Below are 18,872 nucleotides of genomic sequence, written 5' to 3' on the forward strand. Positions count from 1 at the left end.
AGCATCGTAGCACAAAGATCATTAAATGGTAGCGCGATCATCACAATGAACACTCTCTCTCCTAGTTAAGATGCTCTTAGCATTAAGAGGCTTTTGGGAAACCCACCCCCGATTGGTTCGAGCTGCCAGGAAGGATAAAGCAACTCGTAGCAACTCTTTATAACTATGGTGAGCAGAAAAGTATCTCAGCATGCAACAGCAGAAGACCACATTGGGTTCCACACCTGCCAGTCAAGTTCCTATTAAAGTGGCCGGTGAGTGTATGGGACATCGCAGCTCTGAGATCATACTCCCCTCTGCTCCTATCTAGCTTTGGCATCTGGACATCTCACTAAAAGATGGACTTAACCCTGTTTTTTGGCTCTGGTGTACCACTGTGATAGCTTAGTCTTACTGTGATTAAATCTGCCATCTGTTGATTAGCAGCAGTCGGTCCTACATTACAAATGCTCAAGCTCAGATATCCTGCTGTCCTAAAGACCGTTATGGAGAGGCTCCCTGAAATCAGCCTTTTTCAGAATCAAAGCATTTCCTTAATCTCATCAGTAATGCTCATCACTATGGCAGCAGCATCCAGGTTTGTTGATCTTTACAGCTGTCCCTGAAGATGGCAAAACACTCCCTTTGTGCGAGTCTGACGAAAGCAGTGCATCTATGTTTCTCTAAACACAACTCTTTTTATCCAACACATTTATTCTGGTAAGTTTTCAGAAGAAAATCAGTGAGATCACGCGGTTACTTTATAGCCTTTCACATATACAGCATTTATCTATTATCTGTAGCCACTTATCCTGTTCTACAGGGTCGCAGGCAAGCTGGAGCCCATCACAGCTGACTATGGACGAGAGGCGGGGTACATCACAGGGCTGACACACAGAGACAAACAACCATTCACACTCTCATTCACACCTACGGTCGATTTAAAGCCACCAATTAGCCTAACCTGCATGTCTTTGGACTGTGGGGGAAACCGGAGCACCCGGAGGAAACCCACGCGGACACGGGGAGAACATGCAAACTCCACACAGAAAGGCCCCCGTCAGCCACTGGGCTCAAACCCAGGACCTTCTTGCTGTGAGGCGACAGCGCTAACCACTACACCATCGTGCCGCCATGCACCCTGGATAATGTAGTTTAAATGTCATAATGAATTGTCAAGAGACACTCTGATATGAAGAGGACAGGAAAGGGTGCTGTGAGCTTGTGAGAAGTCCCGGTACGCCGTAAAAAGTCCCAGGGTTAAAATCTAGAAGTGGCGGCACTGCATACTGGCCCACTTAAAGCACTGACACTGAACTTAGTCAGGTTTAATCAGACCTTGGTGTGGTTTTCCTGTTGGCAGCCAGGTAAGAAGTGTGGACCAAAACGAATGGTTTGAAACCATCCATGCAATGCAGTGATCGGGTTCCAAGTGAGGAAGGTTTGATTACAGTGAAAAAAATGATTTGACCCTAAATGAACCTAATTGCAGCTATAGTGAACTAATAGTGCAAAAATACAACCTGTTCTCATTATTTAGGATGTTGAACAAAAAGAGAACATGCTGGATGCGAGACAGAAAATGTATTCGGTTTGTATAAGTTTAATTTATATATTGATATCATTTGAATTTTTATTTCGCATTTATTTAGCACCAGCCAATGTTCTGTCTGAGGTGATTTTTTTTTTTTTAGCTCATCTGGCATCAGGCCGGACCGGATGAGCTTATGGGATCACGCATTGTCCGTCGTCCGTCCACAATTTACAAAAATCGCTACTCCTCCTACAGGATTGATCGGATTTCGATCAAACTCACAGACAAATGTTCCCCAGGTGCGTGTGCATAAAAGTTGCCAAGATGGTGGCGCTACCCGTCATATTTACGATTTTATGGATGTCTTGGCCAGTATGAGCTGCAGCCTCATTGAGGCTATTTTATTGAAATTTCTGATTTGGGGGCACGGTGGTGTAGTGGTTAGCAAGAAGGTCCGGGTTCAAGCCCCGTGGCTGACGAGGGCCTTTCTGTGCGGAGTTTGCATGTTCTCCCCGTGTCCGCGTGGGTTTCCTCCGGGTGCTCCGGTTTCCCCCACAGTCCAAAGACATGCAGGTTAGGTTAACTGGTGACTCTAAATTGAGCGTAGGTGTGAATGTGGGTGTGAATGGTTGTCTGTGTCTATGTGTCAGCCCTGTGATGACCTGGCGACTTGTCCAGGGTGTACCCCGCCTTTCGCCCGTAGTCAGCTGGGATAGGCTCCAGCTTGCCTGCGACCCTGTAGGACAGGATAAAGCGGCTAGAGATAATGAGATGAGATTTCTGATTTGTTTATTTAATTACGTGCAGTGTGAAACCAAACCACTAACAAATCAAAAGTATAATTTTTCTCCGCTAGACTGTCTATGGTGATAAATAAATGGTCTGCAGAAAACTTTATTTTTTACACTATATTGGCTCAGGTGCTCACGTTTCATAAATAGCATTTTTTTGGAAAATGACCTAAGCCAGCCTCGGGTAAATACAGAGTTCAACAAGCAACAGAAAGATTTATAAAGCACTCATAGCGAAAGAGTTCTGAGCGCTAAAGATATAATATGTAAATACATATGAATGGGCGATAAGAGATACTCATATAAAAGGTTTAAATAGATGACCTCACTCAATTCACCAGACTCTTCCTGTGTTCTGCAGGTCACGGAGTTGGCTGGATACACAGCCCGTGTCCACAACATGTTCCTGGTGTTCGAGGAGGTGCAGAGGGGTGTGTATAAGCGTGCGTTGGTCTCCACGACGGCAGTAGCTGGAGAGAAGGGTGGCGGGAGACCTGAGCTGCACATCGATGGTCCACTAGAGATCAAAGGTACAGCATTAACACAAGGGAATCGTGGCATGGAGCTACAAGCCTGATAGAGTTTAAAAAAAAAAAGTTAAAACCCCATCTTAAATATTATAAAGCTTGTGTTTATATTTTCTAATCCAGAAGGCAGCAGGATTCAGAATCAAGGAGCAAACTGCAGCACGGCACGGAGAAATATTTGAGCTAATTGGATCATGTCACGTTCAGAAATATGTAATGAAATTTTTAGTTGAGCAGCAAACACAAATAGGGAGCCTTTTTCTGCTTGATGGACAGGAGAGAGAGAAAAAAAAATATCTGCCATATCAGCAGGATGATGCAACAGAGCAATACCAAACAAAAACTAATCACTCAGATGCAATCAGAGATTTAGCTTATTTCACATTATACTGGATATGAGTTTCTCTTTTTGTACAACACAGTAGAAGACACGCCCTGTGTCCAAAATTGCTCACTCGTTCACTACTCACTACTCCCTATATAGGGAATTACTATATAGAGGACTATATACACTGAGCTCATTGGTAAAATGAAAAAACGCTTTTGGACACTAGCCCGTCGCGCTGGTATTTACATCATTACTGTCGCACAATTAAAACATGCTGGATCAGTCATCTAGTGGGTTTTGAAAATAATAAATACATGCATGTATTTTTGCGATAAATCCATATTATATTGAGCATATTTCCCACAATAATCAACACCTGCATCTTTCAGGTTTTTTTAATCAAGTCTTAATACTTTCTTCTTTGCCGCTGCCTTTTATTAAATCAAATTTGAGACTTTTCATTTGATTTCTTTCAGCGCGACCACAATGCACGATGGGATATATTGCTTTGGTTAGTGACCATTGGTTGTACACTACTTTTCATGATGCATTGTGGGAATGCACTATATAGGGTGTAAATAATCCTCACTAAGGTTTCGGACAGCACTACAAAATGGCATCCTCACTATGTAGTGCCCTATGTAGTGAGTAGGGAGTGATTTCGGACACAGGGACAAACTCAGATTTTACATGCCTGCATTTTCCATTTTGCAATGCTGAATACACGACACACATTATTCTGACAGTATTGTCATGGTTTTTGAAACATTAGACCTATCTTAACTAATTGTATACAGTTATACAGTATATTCCCTACTACTTTGCTAATGGAGGTCTATGGAATCAATTTTGTGTCAAAATGTTCATACAATACTTTTGAAATATCAAACAAAAACGACAAATCAAAATACAAAAAAAGAAAAGTCAATTTTTTTAGACTGGCAAACAAAGTATTCGTGTAATCGTGCAAAATATCAGTCTGTTACTCTTCAGAAACCTTTTATTTTTGTTCCGCGTCTTTCTCAGTTTTGTTTGACGTAATTTATTTTGGTTGCGATTCCAGCTTTCTCGTTTGCGCTCCCTGACTTTTTGCTTGCAGTTTTGGCACAAACTTCACGTGTGGGTGGGCTGTCCAGGAATGCATTCCCATTGGCTAACTTGCGTTTGACTGACAGCTACGCTAAGCCATTCCCTACTCGGATTCTGGCGGACTGTTTGCCGAGTGACCGATCCATTGACGGTAAACAAGGATGGAGTGGACTTCAGTGGCGACTATGATATTGAATTAATTCAACAAAGTGTAAATTCAATATCATAGTCGCCACTGAAGTCCACTCCATCCTTGTTTACCGTCAATGGATCGGTCACTCGTCAAACAGTCCGCCAGAATCCGAGTAGGGAATGGCCGAGCGTAGCTGTCAGTCAAACACAAGTTAGCCAATGGGAATGCATTCCTGGACAGCCCACCCACACGTGAAGTTTGTGCCAAAACTGCAAGCAAAAAGTCAGGGAGCGCAAACGAGAAAGCTGGAATCGCAACCAAAATAAATTACGTCAAACAAAACTGAGAAAGACGCGGAACAAAAATAAAAGGTTTCTGAAGAGTAATAGACTGATATTTTGCACGATTACACGAATAATTTTTTTGCCAGTCTAAAAAAATTTTCTTTTTTTTCTTTTTTTGTATTTTGATTTGTCGTTTTTGTTTGATATTTCAAAAGTATTGTATGAACATTTTGGCACAAAATTGATTCCATAGAGGTCCAACATACTTACGGTACACAGCTTATAAACAACCATCACATTAATAGCATCCTGTTTCGTATAGTGCTTCTTAGGTGCACTTAGCTGCATAGATTATGAATTTCAGCCGTATTTGCTCAGTTGAAAGCAGCGTTTTATCGATTGTCTCTTCAAAAGCATTCTGTTGTGACAAAAAGCTAACAGTTAAAGGAACGAACATTAGCTCATTTGCAGTTTAGATGAGCGACCAGGAACTATAACTGGATCTGCTGATGTGGTCGAATTCACTTTACAGCTGTGCACTTCATTTTGTATGCTGGTATTCTAACATAAAACTTATTTTTTTTTTAACAGAAAAGGATTCTCAAAAATACAAGTATATACCAGTCAAAAGTTTGTACACCCCTACTTATTCAGAGTTTTTTCTGTATTTTGACTATTTTCTACATTGTAGAACAATACTGAAGACATCAACACTATGAAATAACACATGGAACAGATATGGAATTATGTGGTAAAAAAAAAAGTGTTAAAAAAAACAAAAATGTTTGATATTTTATATTCTTCAAAGTAGCCAGCATTTACCTTGATGACGCTTTACACACTATTGGCATTATCTTAACCAGCTTCATGAGGTCGTCACCTGGAATGCTTTTCAATTAACAGGTGCCTCATCAAAAGTTAATTAGTGTAATTTCATGCCTTCTTAATGGGTTTGAGATCAAACAGTAAATAGTAAGTAATAATACAGTAAATAGCCCTATTCCACAACTGTAGTAATCCATATCAAGTCAAGAACCACTCAGCTAAGTAAAGAGAAATGACATCCATCATCACTTTAAGACATGAAGTGTCTTTTAATTAATAAAAGTAAAGAAAAAACATTGAATTAGAAGGTGTGTCCAAACCTTTTTTACTAGTACACACACACACACACACAATTACAATTTTGCCTTTTTTCCTTCTTAGGAAAAGTAATTGATGTGGATAAGGGTATAGTGTGTGAAAATGTTCCCATCATCACTCCAAATGGGGATGTGGTTGTTTCCAGCCTGAACTTTAAGGTAAGAAGAAGGACGTCAATTATTTTGTACACTCGTACCCATTTTACACCAACAGGGAACCTGTTCTTGAACCGGTTCCGTTCAAGATTCTTTGAACCTTGGTGCCAGCTCGCAAACCGGCCCATGTTTTCACCAGTTTTGAGCAGAACTTTTGTAATCAAGGATGCGTCATGAATGGAGGGCGTTGCCTAATTCACAACGGGAGTAAACAGCAGTAGCAAGATGGCGGCGCACATTGATTACCTCTGGGTTTTTGTTCCGTTATTGCAGATATTTGTTTTCATTCCATTTTTCATGATGCATCCTTTTTTGTTGTATTTTCCATTGTTGCACTCTGCTTCGTCTCCAAACTAATGTTACGCCCATCAATGTCATCACAGTTTTCACGGAGAAAACCAAATATATTTTGGTTCCAACTGGGAACCAACTTTTCAGCTTCTGCACCAATTTATTTTTGGTCGAAATGCTCTGAAGAGTTCAAAATTTAGTGCAAGACCCACGATCGAACCCGTTTCCTGTTGGTGGAAAAGGGGTAACACTGTTCACTCTCAGAAAATAAAGTACATTATTGTATCTTTAGGGGTACAGTGGCTTGTTACTGGGGCAGTACCTTCTAAAGGTAATTTTTAATACCCATTATATAAAAGTTCCTCTCATGCCAGAATCTGGTCTTCCCAGGCAGTCTCCTGTCCCAGTACTAACCGACTCTTTAAGGCGTATGGGTGTGGCACCGATCTCTGTTTCGATAGCCCTTGTCCTCTTGCCTATACAGCTAGGGTTACAGTGGGAGGCTAGTCCTCTCGTAACTGCAAGAGTTTGACTTCCCCACTCGCATCGGTATTACAGATGGTAGTAGGTACCATTTTTATGATTGTCTTTGGTATGACCCGACCGTGAGTAGAACTTGTGATCTCCCGGTCAAGAGGCGGACACGCTAACCACTAGGCCAACTCACGGTACCCATTATACATGTACCTTTTTGGTCCAAAAAAGGTACACAAAGTCCATGATCCATAAACGGTCCATAAACCTTGAGGTCCAATAATGAGCTATAGGGGTGACATTAGTGTAGATTGTACCTTGGGGGACAGAAATGGACTCCTACTGTATACTCTTATTTGTAACAGTTTTTAGACGGTGATTTAGTTTTAAAGCCTCAGTCAAAACTGTGTCATATCTTTGAGATACTAAATATGTCACTTGATCACCATGAAAAAAAGTTGGATTTTAGGACTGCACCAGTGAAAACAACCTGACAGTAGTGGTGTCAACAATAATCGATTCGGCAGTGCATCGCAATGCGGGGCATGGACGATTCAGCATCGATTCGGCAACATGCCAGATCGATTCAGCGTATTAAAAAAAAAAAACTTCCGTGGGCATTTCCGGAGCAACATCACAGACACGCGTAGTCTGTAGCTGCACGCCAGTCGAGAGAGCACTAGCTTAGCAAGATGGCTGACGCGGAGGAAGAAGACTGTGAGAGACAGGTTATTATTAACGCACCCAAAGCTTGGAAAGCTGACATCTGGGCACATTTTGGATTCTACGAGGTTGATGGGAAAGTAGACAAGACCTGTGTGTAAAAAAGAAAGATCTGGTCTCATTCAAAGCACTAAAAAGCTGTAATTTGTTTTCTTTTTCATATTTGAAACTCTATAACATTCAATTTTATTTTGTTTAAAACAGGAGTGATACACACAACAGCCAATAAAATGTTGTTCAGTATCTGACTGCTTGTATTGCCTCATGACTACTGAAAAATTTGCCTTGCTTTCAGTAAAATTTTAACGCATCACAATGCATCGTAGAATCGGATTGAATCGAATCGAATCGTTACCCTCCGAATCGTAATCGAATTGAATCGTGAGGGCTGTGCCAATGCACACCCCTACCTGACAGTCATAGAAATATGTTTGAATAACAAATAAGAGCATTTACTTCATTCACTTTAGTTGTTAAAAACATTACAGGTGTGTTTTGTATGGTCCAGGGATAAAAGGTAAGAAAAAAAAAGTATGAAAATAAGAATAAAATTGTATGTGTTGTATGATGTGTAGGTGGAGGAGGGTATGCACCTCCTAATCACAGGACCTAATGGCTGTGGGAAAAGCTCTCTCTTCCGCATCCTTAGTGGTCTCTGGCCTGTGTACAGTGGCATGTTGTACAAACCTGCTCCACAACACATGTTCTACATCCCACAGAGGTGAGCTCTCTCTCTCTCTCTCTCTCTCACACAAACTAGAAATGCACTACTCATACATGGAAAAATACACTAATCACACATTGTTGTTCAGGCATATTGTTCATATACTTGCGCAAACACAAAGCACACATCCATCCACACCTATTCATGGCAACACACACACACACTGACAGATACTCGACTGCATACAGTGTAACAGGAGTGAGATGGTAACTGAGGCAGGAAGGTGCTGCTGAGAACAGGAAACTCGAGCTCTTACTGCTGAAATATTTAGCAGGCTCACACACATCATTCTGGAGTACAGTGAATATTCAGAACGAAACAGGAAGTAAAGAATTTTTATAATTTTGGATTTATCACTCATATTTTATACTAATATCCTCCTCCATTATTATTATTATTATTATTATTATTATTATTTATCTATCAACATTATGTTTCTTTAAGAAGGGGGCTTTCAAACAGAGTTGACCTCTGTGTCAGCGAATATTACACAGGCAACAGGAATAAACTACTATTTTTATTTAATTTGTAATTATTTTGTTACAGGATTTGATTTTTATTTTGCCTGTACTGACAGGGTCACATTTGTTCATTCAAAGGTTCTTCAGCTGAAGTAAGGAACACACTCGTAACACTCTTTAGAGCAGCCGTCACACTGTGTTCAAATATGCATCGTCTTTACAGGCCTTACATGTCTATTGGGACGCTGCGAGATCAGGTAACGTACCCTGACTCTATGGAGGACATGCATGAGAAGGGCTATAGAGACAAAGACCTGGAAGACATTCTGGATATCGTCAACCTCAAACACATTGTCACCCGAGAAGGAGGTACGCTGCCCACACGGCTCCTGAATAACATTTACTGAACTCCATTTAAAAAGTCCTTCCGATCCACAAAAGGCCTTTTGTAATGACATTGAAGGTTGATGAGCTTGTCCAGGGTCAGGGAATGGGATGGGATGTGGATATGTCAAAGTGTGTGTGTCAGAATGAGTGCTTTCTGGCTAGAGGGAATTCAACCACAGTAACAGCTCTTTTTCACACTTCGGTACTATGAATAGTTAATGTGAATTTCCCACCAGTGTGCATGTGCGAAAGAAATGACTTTATCGGTGTCAGATCACAGGCACTTACGGACGCAAACGCCACGGGAGAGCAGGTGCGGCGCAAACTGCAGACAAAGCCAAAACGCGAAGCGGGAATCGTAGTCAGGAAACAGGCGTGGGTTGATCGATCGGCAAACAGCGCAGTGCAGGGCAGACGAGAAGACGAAGTCGGGAGAAAACAGGAACAGAGGTCTTAACAGGAAGTCAGATAAATATTAGGCTTGATAAAGTCTGGTACGAGACACAGAACGATACTTCACGAGAAGTGCTTGTAACTGCTGAGCTTATAGATGACTTGCAGCTATGTGATCAAAACGTGCTACGTCATGAGCGTCCGCCATGATGGTGGATATACAAAGCAACTAGGATGGCAGCTGCTGAAAGCGTGTCTGTAAACAGTGCTGAATTTTCTCACTATTACCACGATTTGAACACTCGAGCAAAGATTCGATACAAAGAGAAGATAGATGTGTGTGGTTTTGACCCATATTATTTTTTAAAAAGTCAGATTTTTCTGAAGATAAGACGCATCTACCGACCATCGAGTACCCAGATATGTTCTATCTGGTTTGGCTGCCGAAGAATCAAGTCTGACCTTGGATGAAAAACATAGCCCATTTTCTGAGTGGGTGCCCAGTCTGGATTGTTTCTATCGTATAATTTTGCTGGCGCTCCTAGAAGCAAAATGGCAATACACGTGTTATAATTTTAACAACGACCGAGTGAACCACGACAAGAGAAGGCTCATTTTATAGCAAAATTCTAGCAACACAAAATAAAATTCTTCCATGATATTATCGAGAAAGCTTTTGAATCTCGCCGGAGATAAAATGATTACTGCAAACACGAGCTGTTCTGGTTTTAGCCTCGGTTCGATCAGCCCTGCCGATGTTGTTCAGCCGTGCTTGTCTCCTCTCCGTACTAAGCCTCAGAGTTTCCTCACCCTCTTTCCGAATCACGGATGGAATTCTAAAATATCGAAACGTTCCACGGTCACGAGTACTGTTGTGACCACAACCATACACAGCACAAAGATATGGCAGAGCTAAAAGAACACTTAAAGCAGTGGAAAAACAAAGAGTTGCGCACATGTGACTATGTTTTGTATGGAATGCCGCTTGACCACGCATTTGTATATCCGCCGACATCCGGGTTTCTATTTTGCTTTGACATCACTTGCAAGTCAAGGATATGGGGTTGGTGATTGCGGCGTAATTGGCTGCAGGTGAAGCGATTAGAATTCCGGTGATGGGGGGGCGGTGTTGCTCTTGGGAAGTGTAGTCCGGAGCGGCCATGTTTGGAAGCTGCTCCGAACTCTGGTTTTCAGTGCTGTTACTGACAATCGGGACAAGGGTGACCATTTTAATTGTAACTTCTGCGGTCAATTTTTGAATTACAAAAATTTTTAACTATACAGTCAGCTCCAGAATTATTGGCACCCATGGTCAAGATGAGTTTAAAAAAAAAAAAGTGATAAAAAAGGCTTTGTAGTTCTTAAGCGTTAAAAATATTTTTCTTCCTGATGATTGCATAGCTGGGAGCTCAAGAGAGCAAAATTGGCCTGTGCTCTCACAATCGTCTCTCAATGACAGTGACATTGGGCATTTGTGAGCTCATATGAAATATGGAAGTGGGCGGATAGCACTTTCCTCAGAGGGTGTTATACCGCCAACTAACATGGTGTAAGCAGCAGTTTGGAAAGATGAAGTCAGAGTCCTTGGAGAAAGCACGTGATGATCACCCTCACTGGTTGGGAGCTGTCATGGGATACGGGAGGCCTGTCTGGTGGTTGGGCAGGGGCACAGATACGTTTTTTGAACTGGGGGGGGGACAAAGCTGCCAGCAAACCAACCCCAACATGTGTTGTCAACATGTGTTGACTTTCTAACTATGCCTGTGTGTTGCATGAGCTGCAGTCAGTCAACAACTCTTCGCAAAGTTTCCTTATGAAACAATATGCTCGCTGAAATTATGGCAGGGAACGCCAGATTAAACATTAAAACTGCCTTCTGAGCACTGTATCTACAGGCTACCACCGAAAGAAGGAGGCTACCAGAAAGGCATCTCTACTCCGTACGATTTTACTTTCACTACGACATTACTTTGAACAGACTATCAAAAAATTGCAAGGTGATATGATAAAGTAAGGCACAGTTTACTTGCAGTCGTTGTTTTTTGAAAAAAACGATGCAATCGTTTTCTGCCTTTTCAGTTTGGCACCCTTCATCATGCCGTGTTGGGGTCCTGAACTAGGAGCTGTCCCCGATATGCCTGTCAAACTTGTTGTGGGTAACCATAGCAACCAAGCTCGAGCTCGCAACCTGTGCAGTCTGCGCAGCTCAACCAACCGAATATCAGTCTTTGTTTTGTTTTATGTGAGTTGTTGCAACTATGTATGTACTGCTGTGCACCTCAATAAACCGAATGGTAATTAGTCTTTTGATTTTTCCGTGAGGTTTGCCTTATGCAAAGAAAGACAGTATAGACGTTTTTTCCTCCCTATAAGTGGGGGGGACCGAATGAGGTGAATTTAAATCTGAGTGTGATGAATCCCACCCGTCCCACCCTCTATCTGCGCCCGTGTAGGTGGGAATTGGCTCCACCTAAATTAGGGAGAAAATTGGGGAAAAGATTTTTAAAAATCAGCCTCGTAGTTCCATTGCAAAACTGTACATGTTTAACAACCAATACAAATACATCCCTCTTGCTTTATATGGTTATCTGAATCTCAGAATGTTCTCAGAATACACAACAACTACAGTAACAAGTATTTTTGCAAAATATAAATTATAAACGCATTGTATATACACTCACTGGCTACTTTAATAGGAATACCCATCCACCTGCTCTTTTATGCAGTTCTCTAATCAGCCGATCCCTTGACAGCAGCACAATGCATCAAATCATGCAGATACAAATCAAGAGCTTCAGTTAATGTCCACTTCAAACATCAGAATGGGAAAAATTGTGATCTCAAAGTGTGACTTTCGCTGTGGCATGGGTTGGGTGTTGGTTTGAGCCAGATGGACTGGTTTGAGTATTTCAGAAACTGCTGATCTCCTGGGGTTTTCACACACAACAGTCTCTAGAGTTTACACAGAATGGTGCGAAAAACAAAAAACACAGAGTGAGCGACAGTTCTGTGGGTGGAAACAAACGCCTTGTTGATAAGAGAGGTCAGAGGAAAATGGTCAGATTGGTTCGGGCTGCCAGGAAGGATGTAGTAACTCATATAAATCACTCTTTACAACCGTGGTGAGCAGAAAAGCATCTCAGCATGCAACAGCAGAAAACCACACTGGGTTCCAGTCCTGCGAGCCAAGAACAGGAATCTTAGAATCAAGAACAAGTTCCTATTAAAGTGGCCAGTGAGTGTGTATATAAATATAAATAAATATGATATGTGAATTCTATTCTATTTGTATTTACAGGCTGGGAAGCAGAGGTGGACTGGAAAGATGTGCTGTCAGGAGGAGAGAAGCAGCGGATGGGCATGGCTCGCATGTTCTACCACAAGTAAGACATCTGCAGGCCATTACGTGAGCAAGATCATCACTGTGTGCCTTAAATTTGTCTTAACATCCGTACATGTCTTTCTAGGCCCAAGTATGCCCTTTTGGATGAGTGCACAAGTGCGGTCAGTATTGATGTGGAGGGTAAAATATTCCAGGCTGCAAAGGATGCTGGGATCTCCTTGCTGTCTATTACCCATCGGCCCTCTCTCTGGTAAGGCATCGGCACGTCACAGTTGTAGTGAAGATTTTTAAACTACATGTTATTTTAAAGGATGAATACAACATGGAACAGTGCAAGAGCGTTACTGAATATTTAAAGGTTGTTCCACGAAATCGAGTCATACGTAAGCGGATAGCCGACGAGGCACGGAGCCCCGAGTTGGCTATAAGCCATGTATGACGAGATTGAGCGGAATAACTGTTTTATTCTTTCAACATACACTGAATTTTGAGAAACGGAGCATTTTTATTTTTTTGCAAATTTGATAAATAAAAACTTTATACAAAACGTACGGCAAAATCATTTCCGCTTAGAATGTAAACAAACCGGCAAAATGACAGGAGCAATTTGTGAAAAATGCGATAATAATGATTCTTGGAAAAACATTTTTTTAAAAAGGCATGTTCTTTCCATCAAATACTTTCATTCCATATTTAGTTGCTTTTTTTTTGTATGTTTCGGGGTTTTCTTCTTCAGGGTTTTTTGCCAGTTGGTAAATCAACTTAAAGGTGCATTACCGCCACTGACTGAGCTGGAGCGTGGAACGGGATATATTGGGCATAAAAAAAACCCACGATATTCTTTTAGCTATTTCTGTTTCTTTTAAATACTTGATAATTTTTGGGGTTTTGTTTTCAAGTAGAGTTTTTATTTAATCCTCGGTTGGTTCAGCAACATGCTCTGCCATTTTGTTTTGCTCTACTCACGGTATATGAGCTGATATCCTAATAGTAGAGTAGCCAATCAGAGCGCACGATTGCTCATAATGTTACAGTTTATTCATTCAGATGTTGTTAAAAGGCTTGATTATGCCTTTTCCGTGTTCCTATAGCGTGAAAACAAATATTAACGACACTCACCCGTATTCTGTTTTCAGGCTGCAATTAACGATTCATGATATTTTGTTTGTTTGTTTGTTTGTTTTCTTTGATTGATCAGTAAGTAGAATTGTTTTTACAGTAAAACCTTAGCAGTTCAAATCAACTAATACTTCTATATAGCTCTTAACGAGGCTTAATAAAATAACAGATCACTATCTACAATACACCATTACTGACATTTATCAGACACAGCATAAAAATAAGTACTTACATCAATTACTGTTTTAAAAATCAGACACCAATCTAATACAAGGTATTGTACTCCATATTCCATACTTTTTTCTTTTTTTTTTTTTACTGGTTTCATACACGTTTTTGCAACGATATGTCAGTGTGACTGATGGTCTCATTCGCTGGCAGAAGGTCTTACCTGCATTTCAAGCTCTGAGTCGTTGAATTCCCATCAGTCAAATTCAAATCGGAGGCCAGTATCCACTGGATGTCTCACTAAGTGAAACACTGATACTAAATTCATTTCGCTTGCCGTGTTTACACGAAGTGAATCATATTCAGTGTCTGGAACAGACTCCAAATCTTTGCGCTTGACACTTAAATGCCTACAAATCAAGGAATCGACTCTTTTTGGGATCAATTCCCAGCACCTTCGATGTGAACCGAAAGCAGGATGGCGACTTGATGACTTTATACATTTTATTCAAAAAGACATTTTTTTAACATAAGGAAATTAAACTATCATTTCAGCATCAGCACATTGTTTATCAACACTATTGGTTTGAAAAATAAGCTAATTGATTCACATTGTGGCATGGAGTGAGGTAACATAGACAACAAACGTTTGAAACTATTTTTTTTATTATTGAAATTTATCAATTAGTTCTTACAGCCCTACCTACTGTGTATGATTATTCGTGAATGGCTTAAAGTGACACAGGTCGATGGGTTAAAAAGATAAATAGTACCCTGTGGAGCTAGAATAACCCCTCGGTACTTGAATCACACACTGAATTGCCCGTTACCTCATGCCTGTGAAGGAGAATGAGCTGAAGAAGAATGTGCTAAGGTTTACACTTGGGTACGGAAACAGCCAAAGTTTATCCTCATTATAATGAGCAAGGTCGCAACAAACATGGTGGAACCGGCGGCCTCCAACACAGAAGCGAGCGCTCAAGAGCCAGCAATATTTACTCGGCTTGTCTGCCGTGTTTTTTCCCTCTCTTTTCTGGTGCATTTTGCCTCGGACAACATTAGATACTTCCTTAAAATCGTCATTTTTTTGTCTCGATATAGGAATCTTCGTTCGATCTGGGCGATCCTGCCATGCTTGCTGTGGCTCTGCGATCACGACCTCTGACCCACGCACGGGCGATTGCTCTAAGACAACGAGGGAGGCTCAGCCTCCTCTAAAAATGACGAACATCGTGTAGGATGAATTGCGCTAGGCTTATGTTATAGCCAACCTTATAACATTGCTATTTCAGATCCAGAATCATAGAAATGTATGTGCTCAACCCAACTACAGTGTGAAAGCATTCCGTTATAACTTTCCCCAGTTCGCCTAATGTGTGCGTGAGTTTTTCCCCCTCGTGACAGCGCGATGCAGCCCAGCCTCAGTGCACTTCAATGGCATTTGGGAGCTATGCACTTTTCAATCTCAAAATGCAAGACGATTATTGGACAAATACTGCGAAAACGCCCGCCCACGGAGTCCCACGGACTCCCAGCCTCAGTGGACTTCAATGGTATTTGGGAGCGATGCGCTCTTCAATCTCAAAATGCAAGACGGTTATTGGACAAATACTGCGAAAATGCCCGCCCACAGACTCCGAGCCTCACAGTGGGAGGGACATGGCAAAGCTTTCCGCGAGGAGACTGGTGATTGGTGAAAGCGGCCGGATATTTTCTTTGATTGACAGCTCGTTTCAAATATAGACAGGCAGCGGTGAGTTTCAGTTCAGTCCCATGCGGATTCGCAAGTGCTGTGGTGTATTGTAAGAGATCAGCTTACATTTCGATTTCATTCATTACATACGGTTTCTACCAGCTTTTTTTAGTTTGTATATATTTTCATTGTAAATAAACTGTAAATATAGTGTTGTCAAGTTTGCTATCTTAGTTCCAGAAATTTTGTTTATTTGAGTGACTGAACTTGAACTTGAGGGGGCTAGTGAGCTAGCAAGAAAGCTGCGCATGGATGCCAAGCATTGCTGATTTAATTTTGGCGAAGCCATTTGCCAGTCTTCCTTTTGAGGAAAAAATTAAAGAGGAGGTTAGACCAACGCCTCAAATTGACTTGGTGAAAAAGGTAGGGAATAATACTCGTTCCTTTCAGCTCTCCTGGTACGAGAAAGTGAATTGGCTAACAGCAAGTGACCCACATCAACAACAGTAAATAGGCTACTTTAGTAATATGGCATGGATGGACCAAAAATATAGAATCTATTTAAAATGTTTATGCTGAGTATATTATATTGGAATATATATTTTTCTGGATATGAATTAAACACAGCTACAATTTGGAAAACATTTTTAAACAAAAACACAGCCGAGAACATTTCACACTACAGACCTGGATTAAAAGTGAAGGGTTATCAAAATTGTCAATAAAACATTTCTCAGGCAAAATAAGTAAAATATAGGGAAAGTGTCACTGAATGAAATGTGTGGCACCCAGCTCTATGTTTGGCTCCCCAAGGTCAGTGCTTGTGCCTATTCCAGAACACTCTGCTGTTACTGCTGAGGTTCCTGACAAAGAGCTGCTTTCAATAATGATCAATTTTTAAACAACATGCCACAATTTTAAAATATAAAATGTTAAAATATACCCCCCCCAACATCATGTATATTGGACAGTAGGCTAATGGGCCAAAAGAACCTGTTATTTCACAGTTTGTGACCCTGCTAACAATCAGCCAGATCAGAGGCAAGAGTATGGGCAAAATTGATGTGTTTTTTCTTTTTTCTTTTAAAATCTGGAAATATCGTAACCGACCAGCCTCCCGTTTGAAAGACTACCAGCCGCCACTGGACCCGCGCATGACCTCGTGTGACTTTTCCGAACTGTCTGCTGAGCGAGCGGTTTGTAAACAGACTAACACGTGGTTAGGACGCCCCGCATTAGGAAATAAAATGTATTGAAACAAAAATGTACACCAGCAATGCGGATGGGTATCAGCTCAAACAATTCCAAAAGAGGAGTGGATTAAATGATTCCTGAACCAGCACATCGACCTGGGTCACTTTAAAACAATAGAGGTCTGGCTGATTTCATGAATAACACTTTCCCCACATCACCTCAGCTTGTTGTATTTGTTCTTGTCACATGGTACAGGAAGTACCACACACACCTGCTGCAGTTTGACGGTGAAGGAGGTTGGCGGTTCGAGCAGCTGGATACAGCTACTCGGCTCTCTCTCACTGAGGAGAAGCAGCGTCTCGAGGCTCAGCTCGCCGGCATTCCCAAAATGCAACAGAGACTGAATGAACTGTGTAAGATCTTGGGTGAGGACTCTGTGCTGAAGACAGCAGAGGCCGGTGAGGGGGAATGAGAGACAGAGAGCTGGAGTTAAACCATATGGACACTGCACGCCAGACATCAGCAACCTTTCCCACCAAGTCCTGAACGGTCAGCGCTTCAAGGCTGCAGCTCAACTTTACCCATTACAGCGTGAGTCAGGTTCCCAAAATCCCTTCAACCTTTATTCACTACACCACATTGAAAATGAATGGGAGGGAAATTACCGTACAGAGCGCACGTATCCTTACGCCATTGTCAAAACTACGGAGTTCCTGCAGCGTTCAGCAGTGATTTTTAAAGTGATTTTCGCTTTCTAAAGAAAAAAAAATGCCATTTTATTGTCTTCTTTTCCCTGATGGAGATTTTGTCAGTGTTTTTATCTCAGAGTTCAGAGATATTTTAGCTAAGCTGTTTGTAATTATTGCAGTATAATTTGCTGCTTCAGAAAAAGGGATTGATTGCAACGTTAGTGGGTTTTTTTTATGTTTTTATTGATGTACGTGTCATACCACGGCAATGATAGCTATGTCTGATGTTATAAGAAACACTGTATCTGTACCTGCTATGATGCTGCTTATTGTTTGGTTCTTTCTAGAAAGTATGTGGTTTGGGCTTACTGGTACGTATATTACACAAAACACTTAACCATTAACAGCTAATTTCTCAACCTAAAAAAGCCTCTGAAGTCTAGTTTGATATTTGTTTAGTAACAGCTTTCAGCTTTATCAGTGACTAATGGGTGCTATCATTTGTAATCTGCTTTTGTCAATGATTCTATTCGTAAGTGTCATTTTAGTTTCAGCATAAGACTTTGAGCTTTTCTTCATTCTGGTTGAGCAAAAGAGTTTCTCAAAATCATCAAACATTCATTCATTCATTCATTCATCCATCCATCCATCTTCAAGAACCACTTCATCCTGGTTCATCATCTCAGGATCACTTGGCATGAGGCAGGAATGCACCATGGGTTGCCAGTCCATTCATTGCAGGGCACCACAGACATTCATTAGGACCTATAGGGGAATTTAGCATCGCCAGTCCACCTACCAGCATGTTTTTGGAGGGTGGGAGAAAACTGGAGAACTCAGCTCAATGTACACACAGACGGTTCAATCCTGAGTCAACCTCGGACAGGATCAAACCCGGGACCCTGGACCTGTGAGGCAGCAACACTCCTCACTGCTCCACACAATCAATCATCAGATAGTCATGATCTCATCTCATTCTCATTATCTCTAGCCGCTTTATCCTTCTACAGGGTCGCAGGCAAGCTGGAGCCTATCCCAGCTGACTACAGGCGAAAGGCGGGGTACACCCTGGACAAGTCGCCAGGTCATCGCAGGGCTGACACATAGACACAGACAACCATTCACACCCACACCCACGGTCAATTTAGAGTCACCAGTTAACCTAACCTGCATGTCTTTGGACTGTGGGGGAAACTGGAGCACCCGGAGGAAACCCACGCGGACACAGGGAGAACATGCAAACTCCACAC

At 41.5% G+C, this 18,872-nt stretch overlaps 1 protein-coding gene across 2 annotated transcripts in view; it reads left to right on the forward strand.

Annotated features, from left to right (window-relative positions):
• LOC132870076 (ATP-binding cassette sub-family D member 2) overlaps nt 1-18,599 on the forward strand; it is a 42,928-nt gene extending 24,329 nt beyond the window's left edge. The window contains exons 4-11 of one of the 2 annotated variants that reach the window (XR_009651051.1): nt 2,666-2,834; nt 5,872-5,966; nt 8,027-8,172; nt 8,860-9,005; nt 12,715-12,799; nt 12,884-13,009; nt 17,189-17,524; nt 17,970-18,599. Coding sequence is in view for 1 of the 2 variants with exons in the window: in XM_060903619.1 (XP_060759602.1) it covers nt 2,666-2,834; nt 5,872-5,966; nt 8,027-8,172; nt 8,860-9,005; nt 12,715-12,799; nt 12,884-13,009; nt 17,189-17,405 (984 nt within the window). In the remaining variant the exon portion in view is untranslated. Of the gene's footprint in view, nt 1-2,665; nt 2,835-5,871; nt 5,967-8,026; nt 8,173-8,859; nt 9,006-12,714; nt 12,800-12,883; nt 13,010-17,188 lie in introns of both variants that reach the window. The other variant, XM_060903619.1, reaches the window with a different exon arrangement.
• The last annotated feature ends 273 nt before the right edge of the window (nt 18,600-18,872 follow it).

This window comes from Neoarius graeffei, chromosome 21 (genome assembly GCF_027579695.1).
Source record: "Neoarius graeffei isolate fNeoGra1 chromosome 21, fNeoGra1.pri, whole genome shotgun sequence".
Taxonomy (NCBI): Eukaryota; Metazoa; Chordata; class Actinopteri; order Siluriformes; family Ariidae; genus Neoarius; species Neoarius graeffei.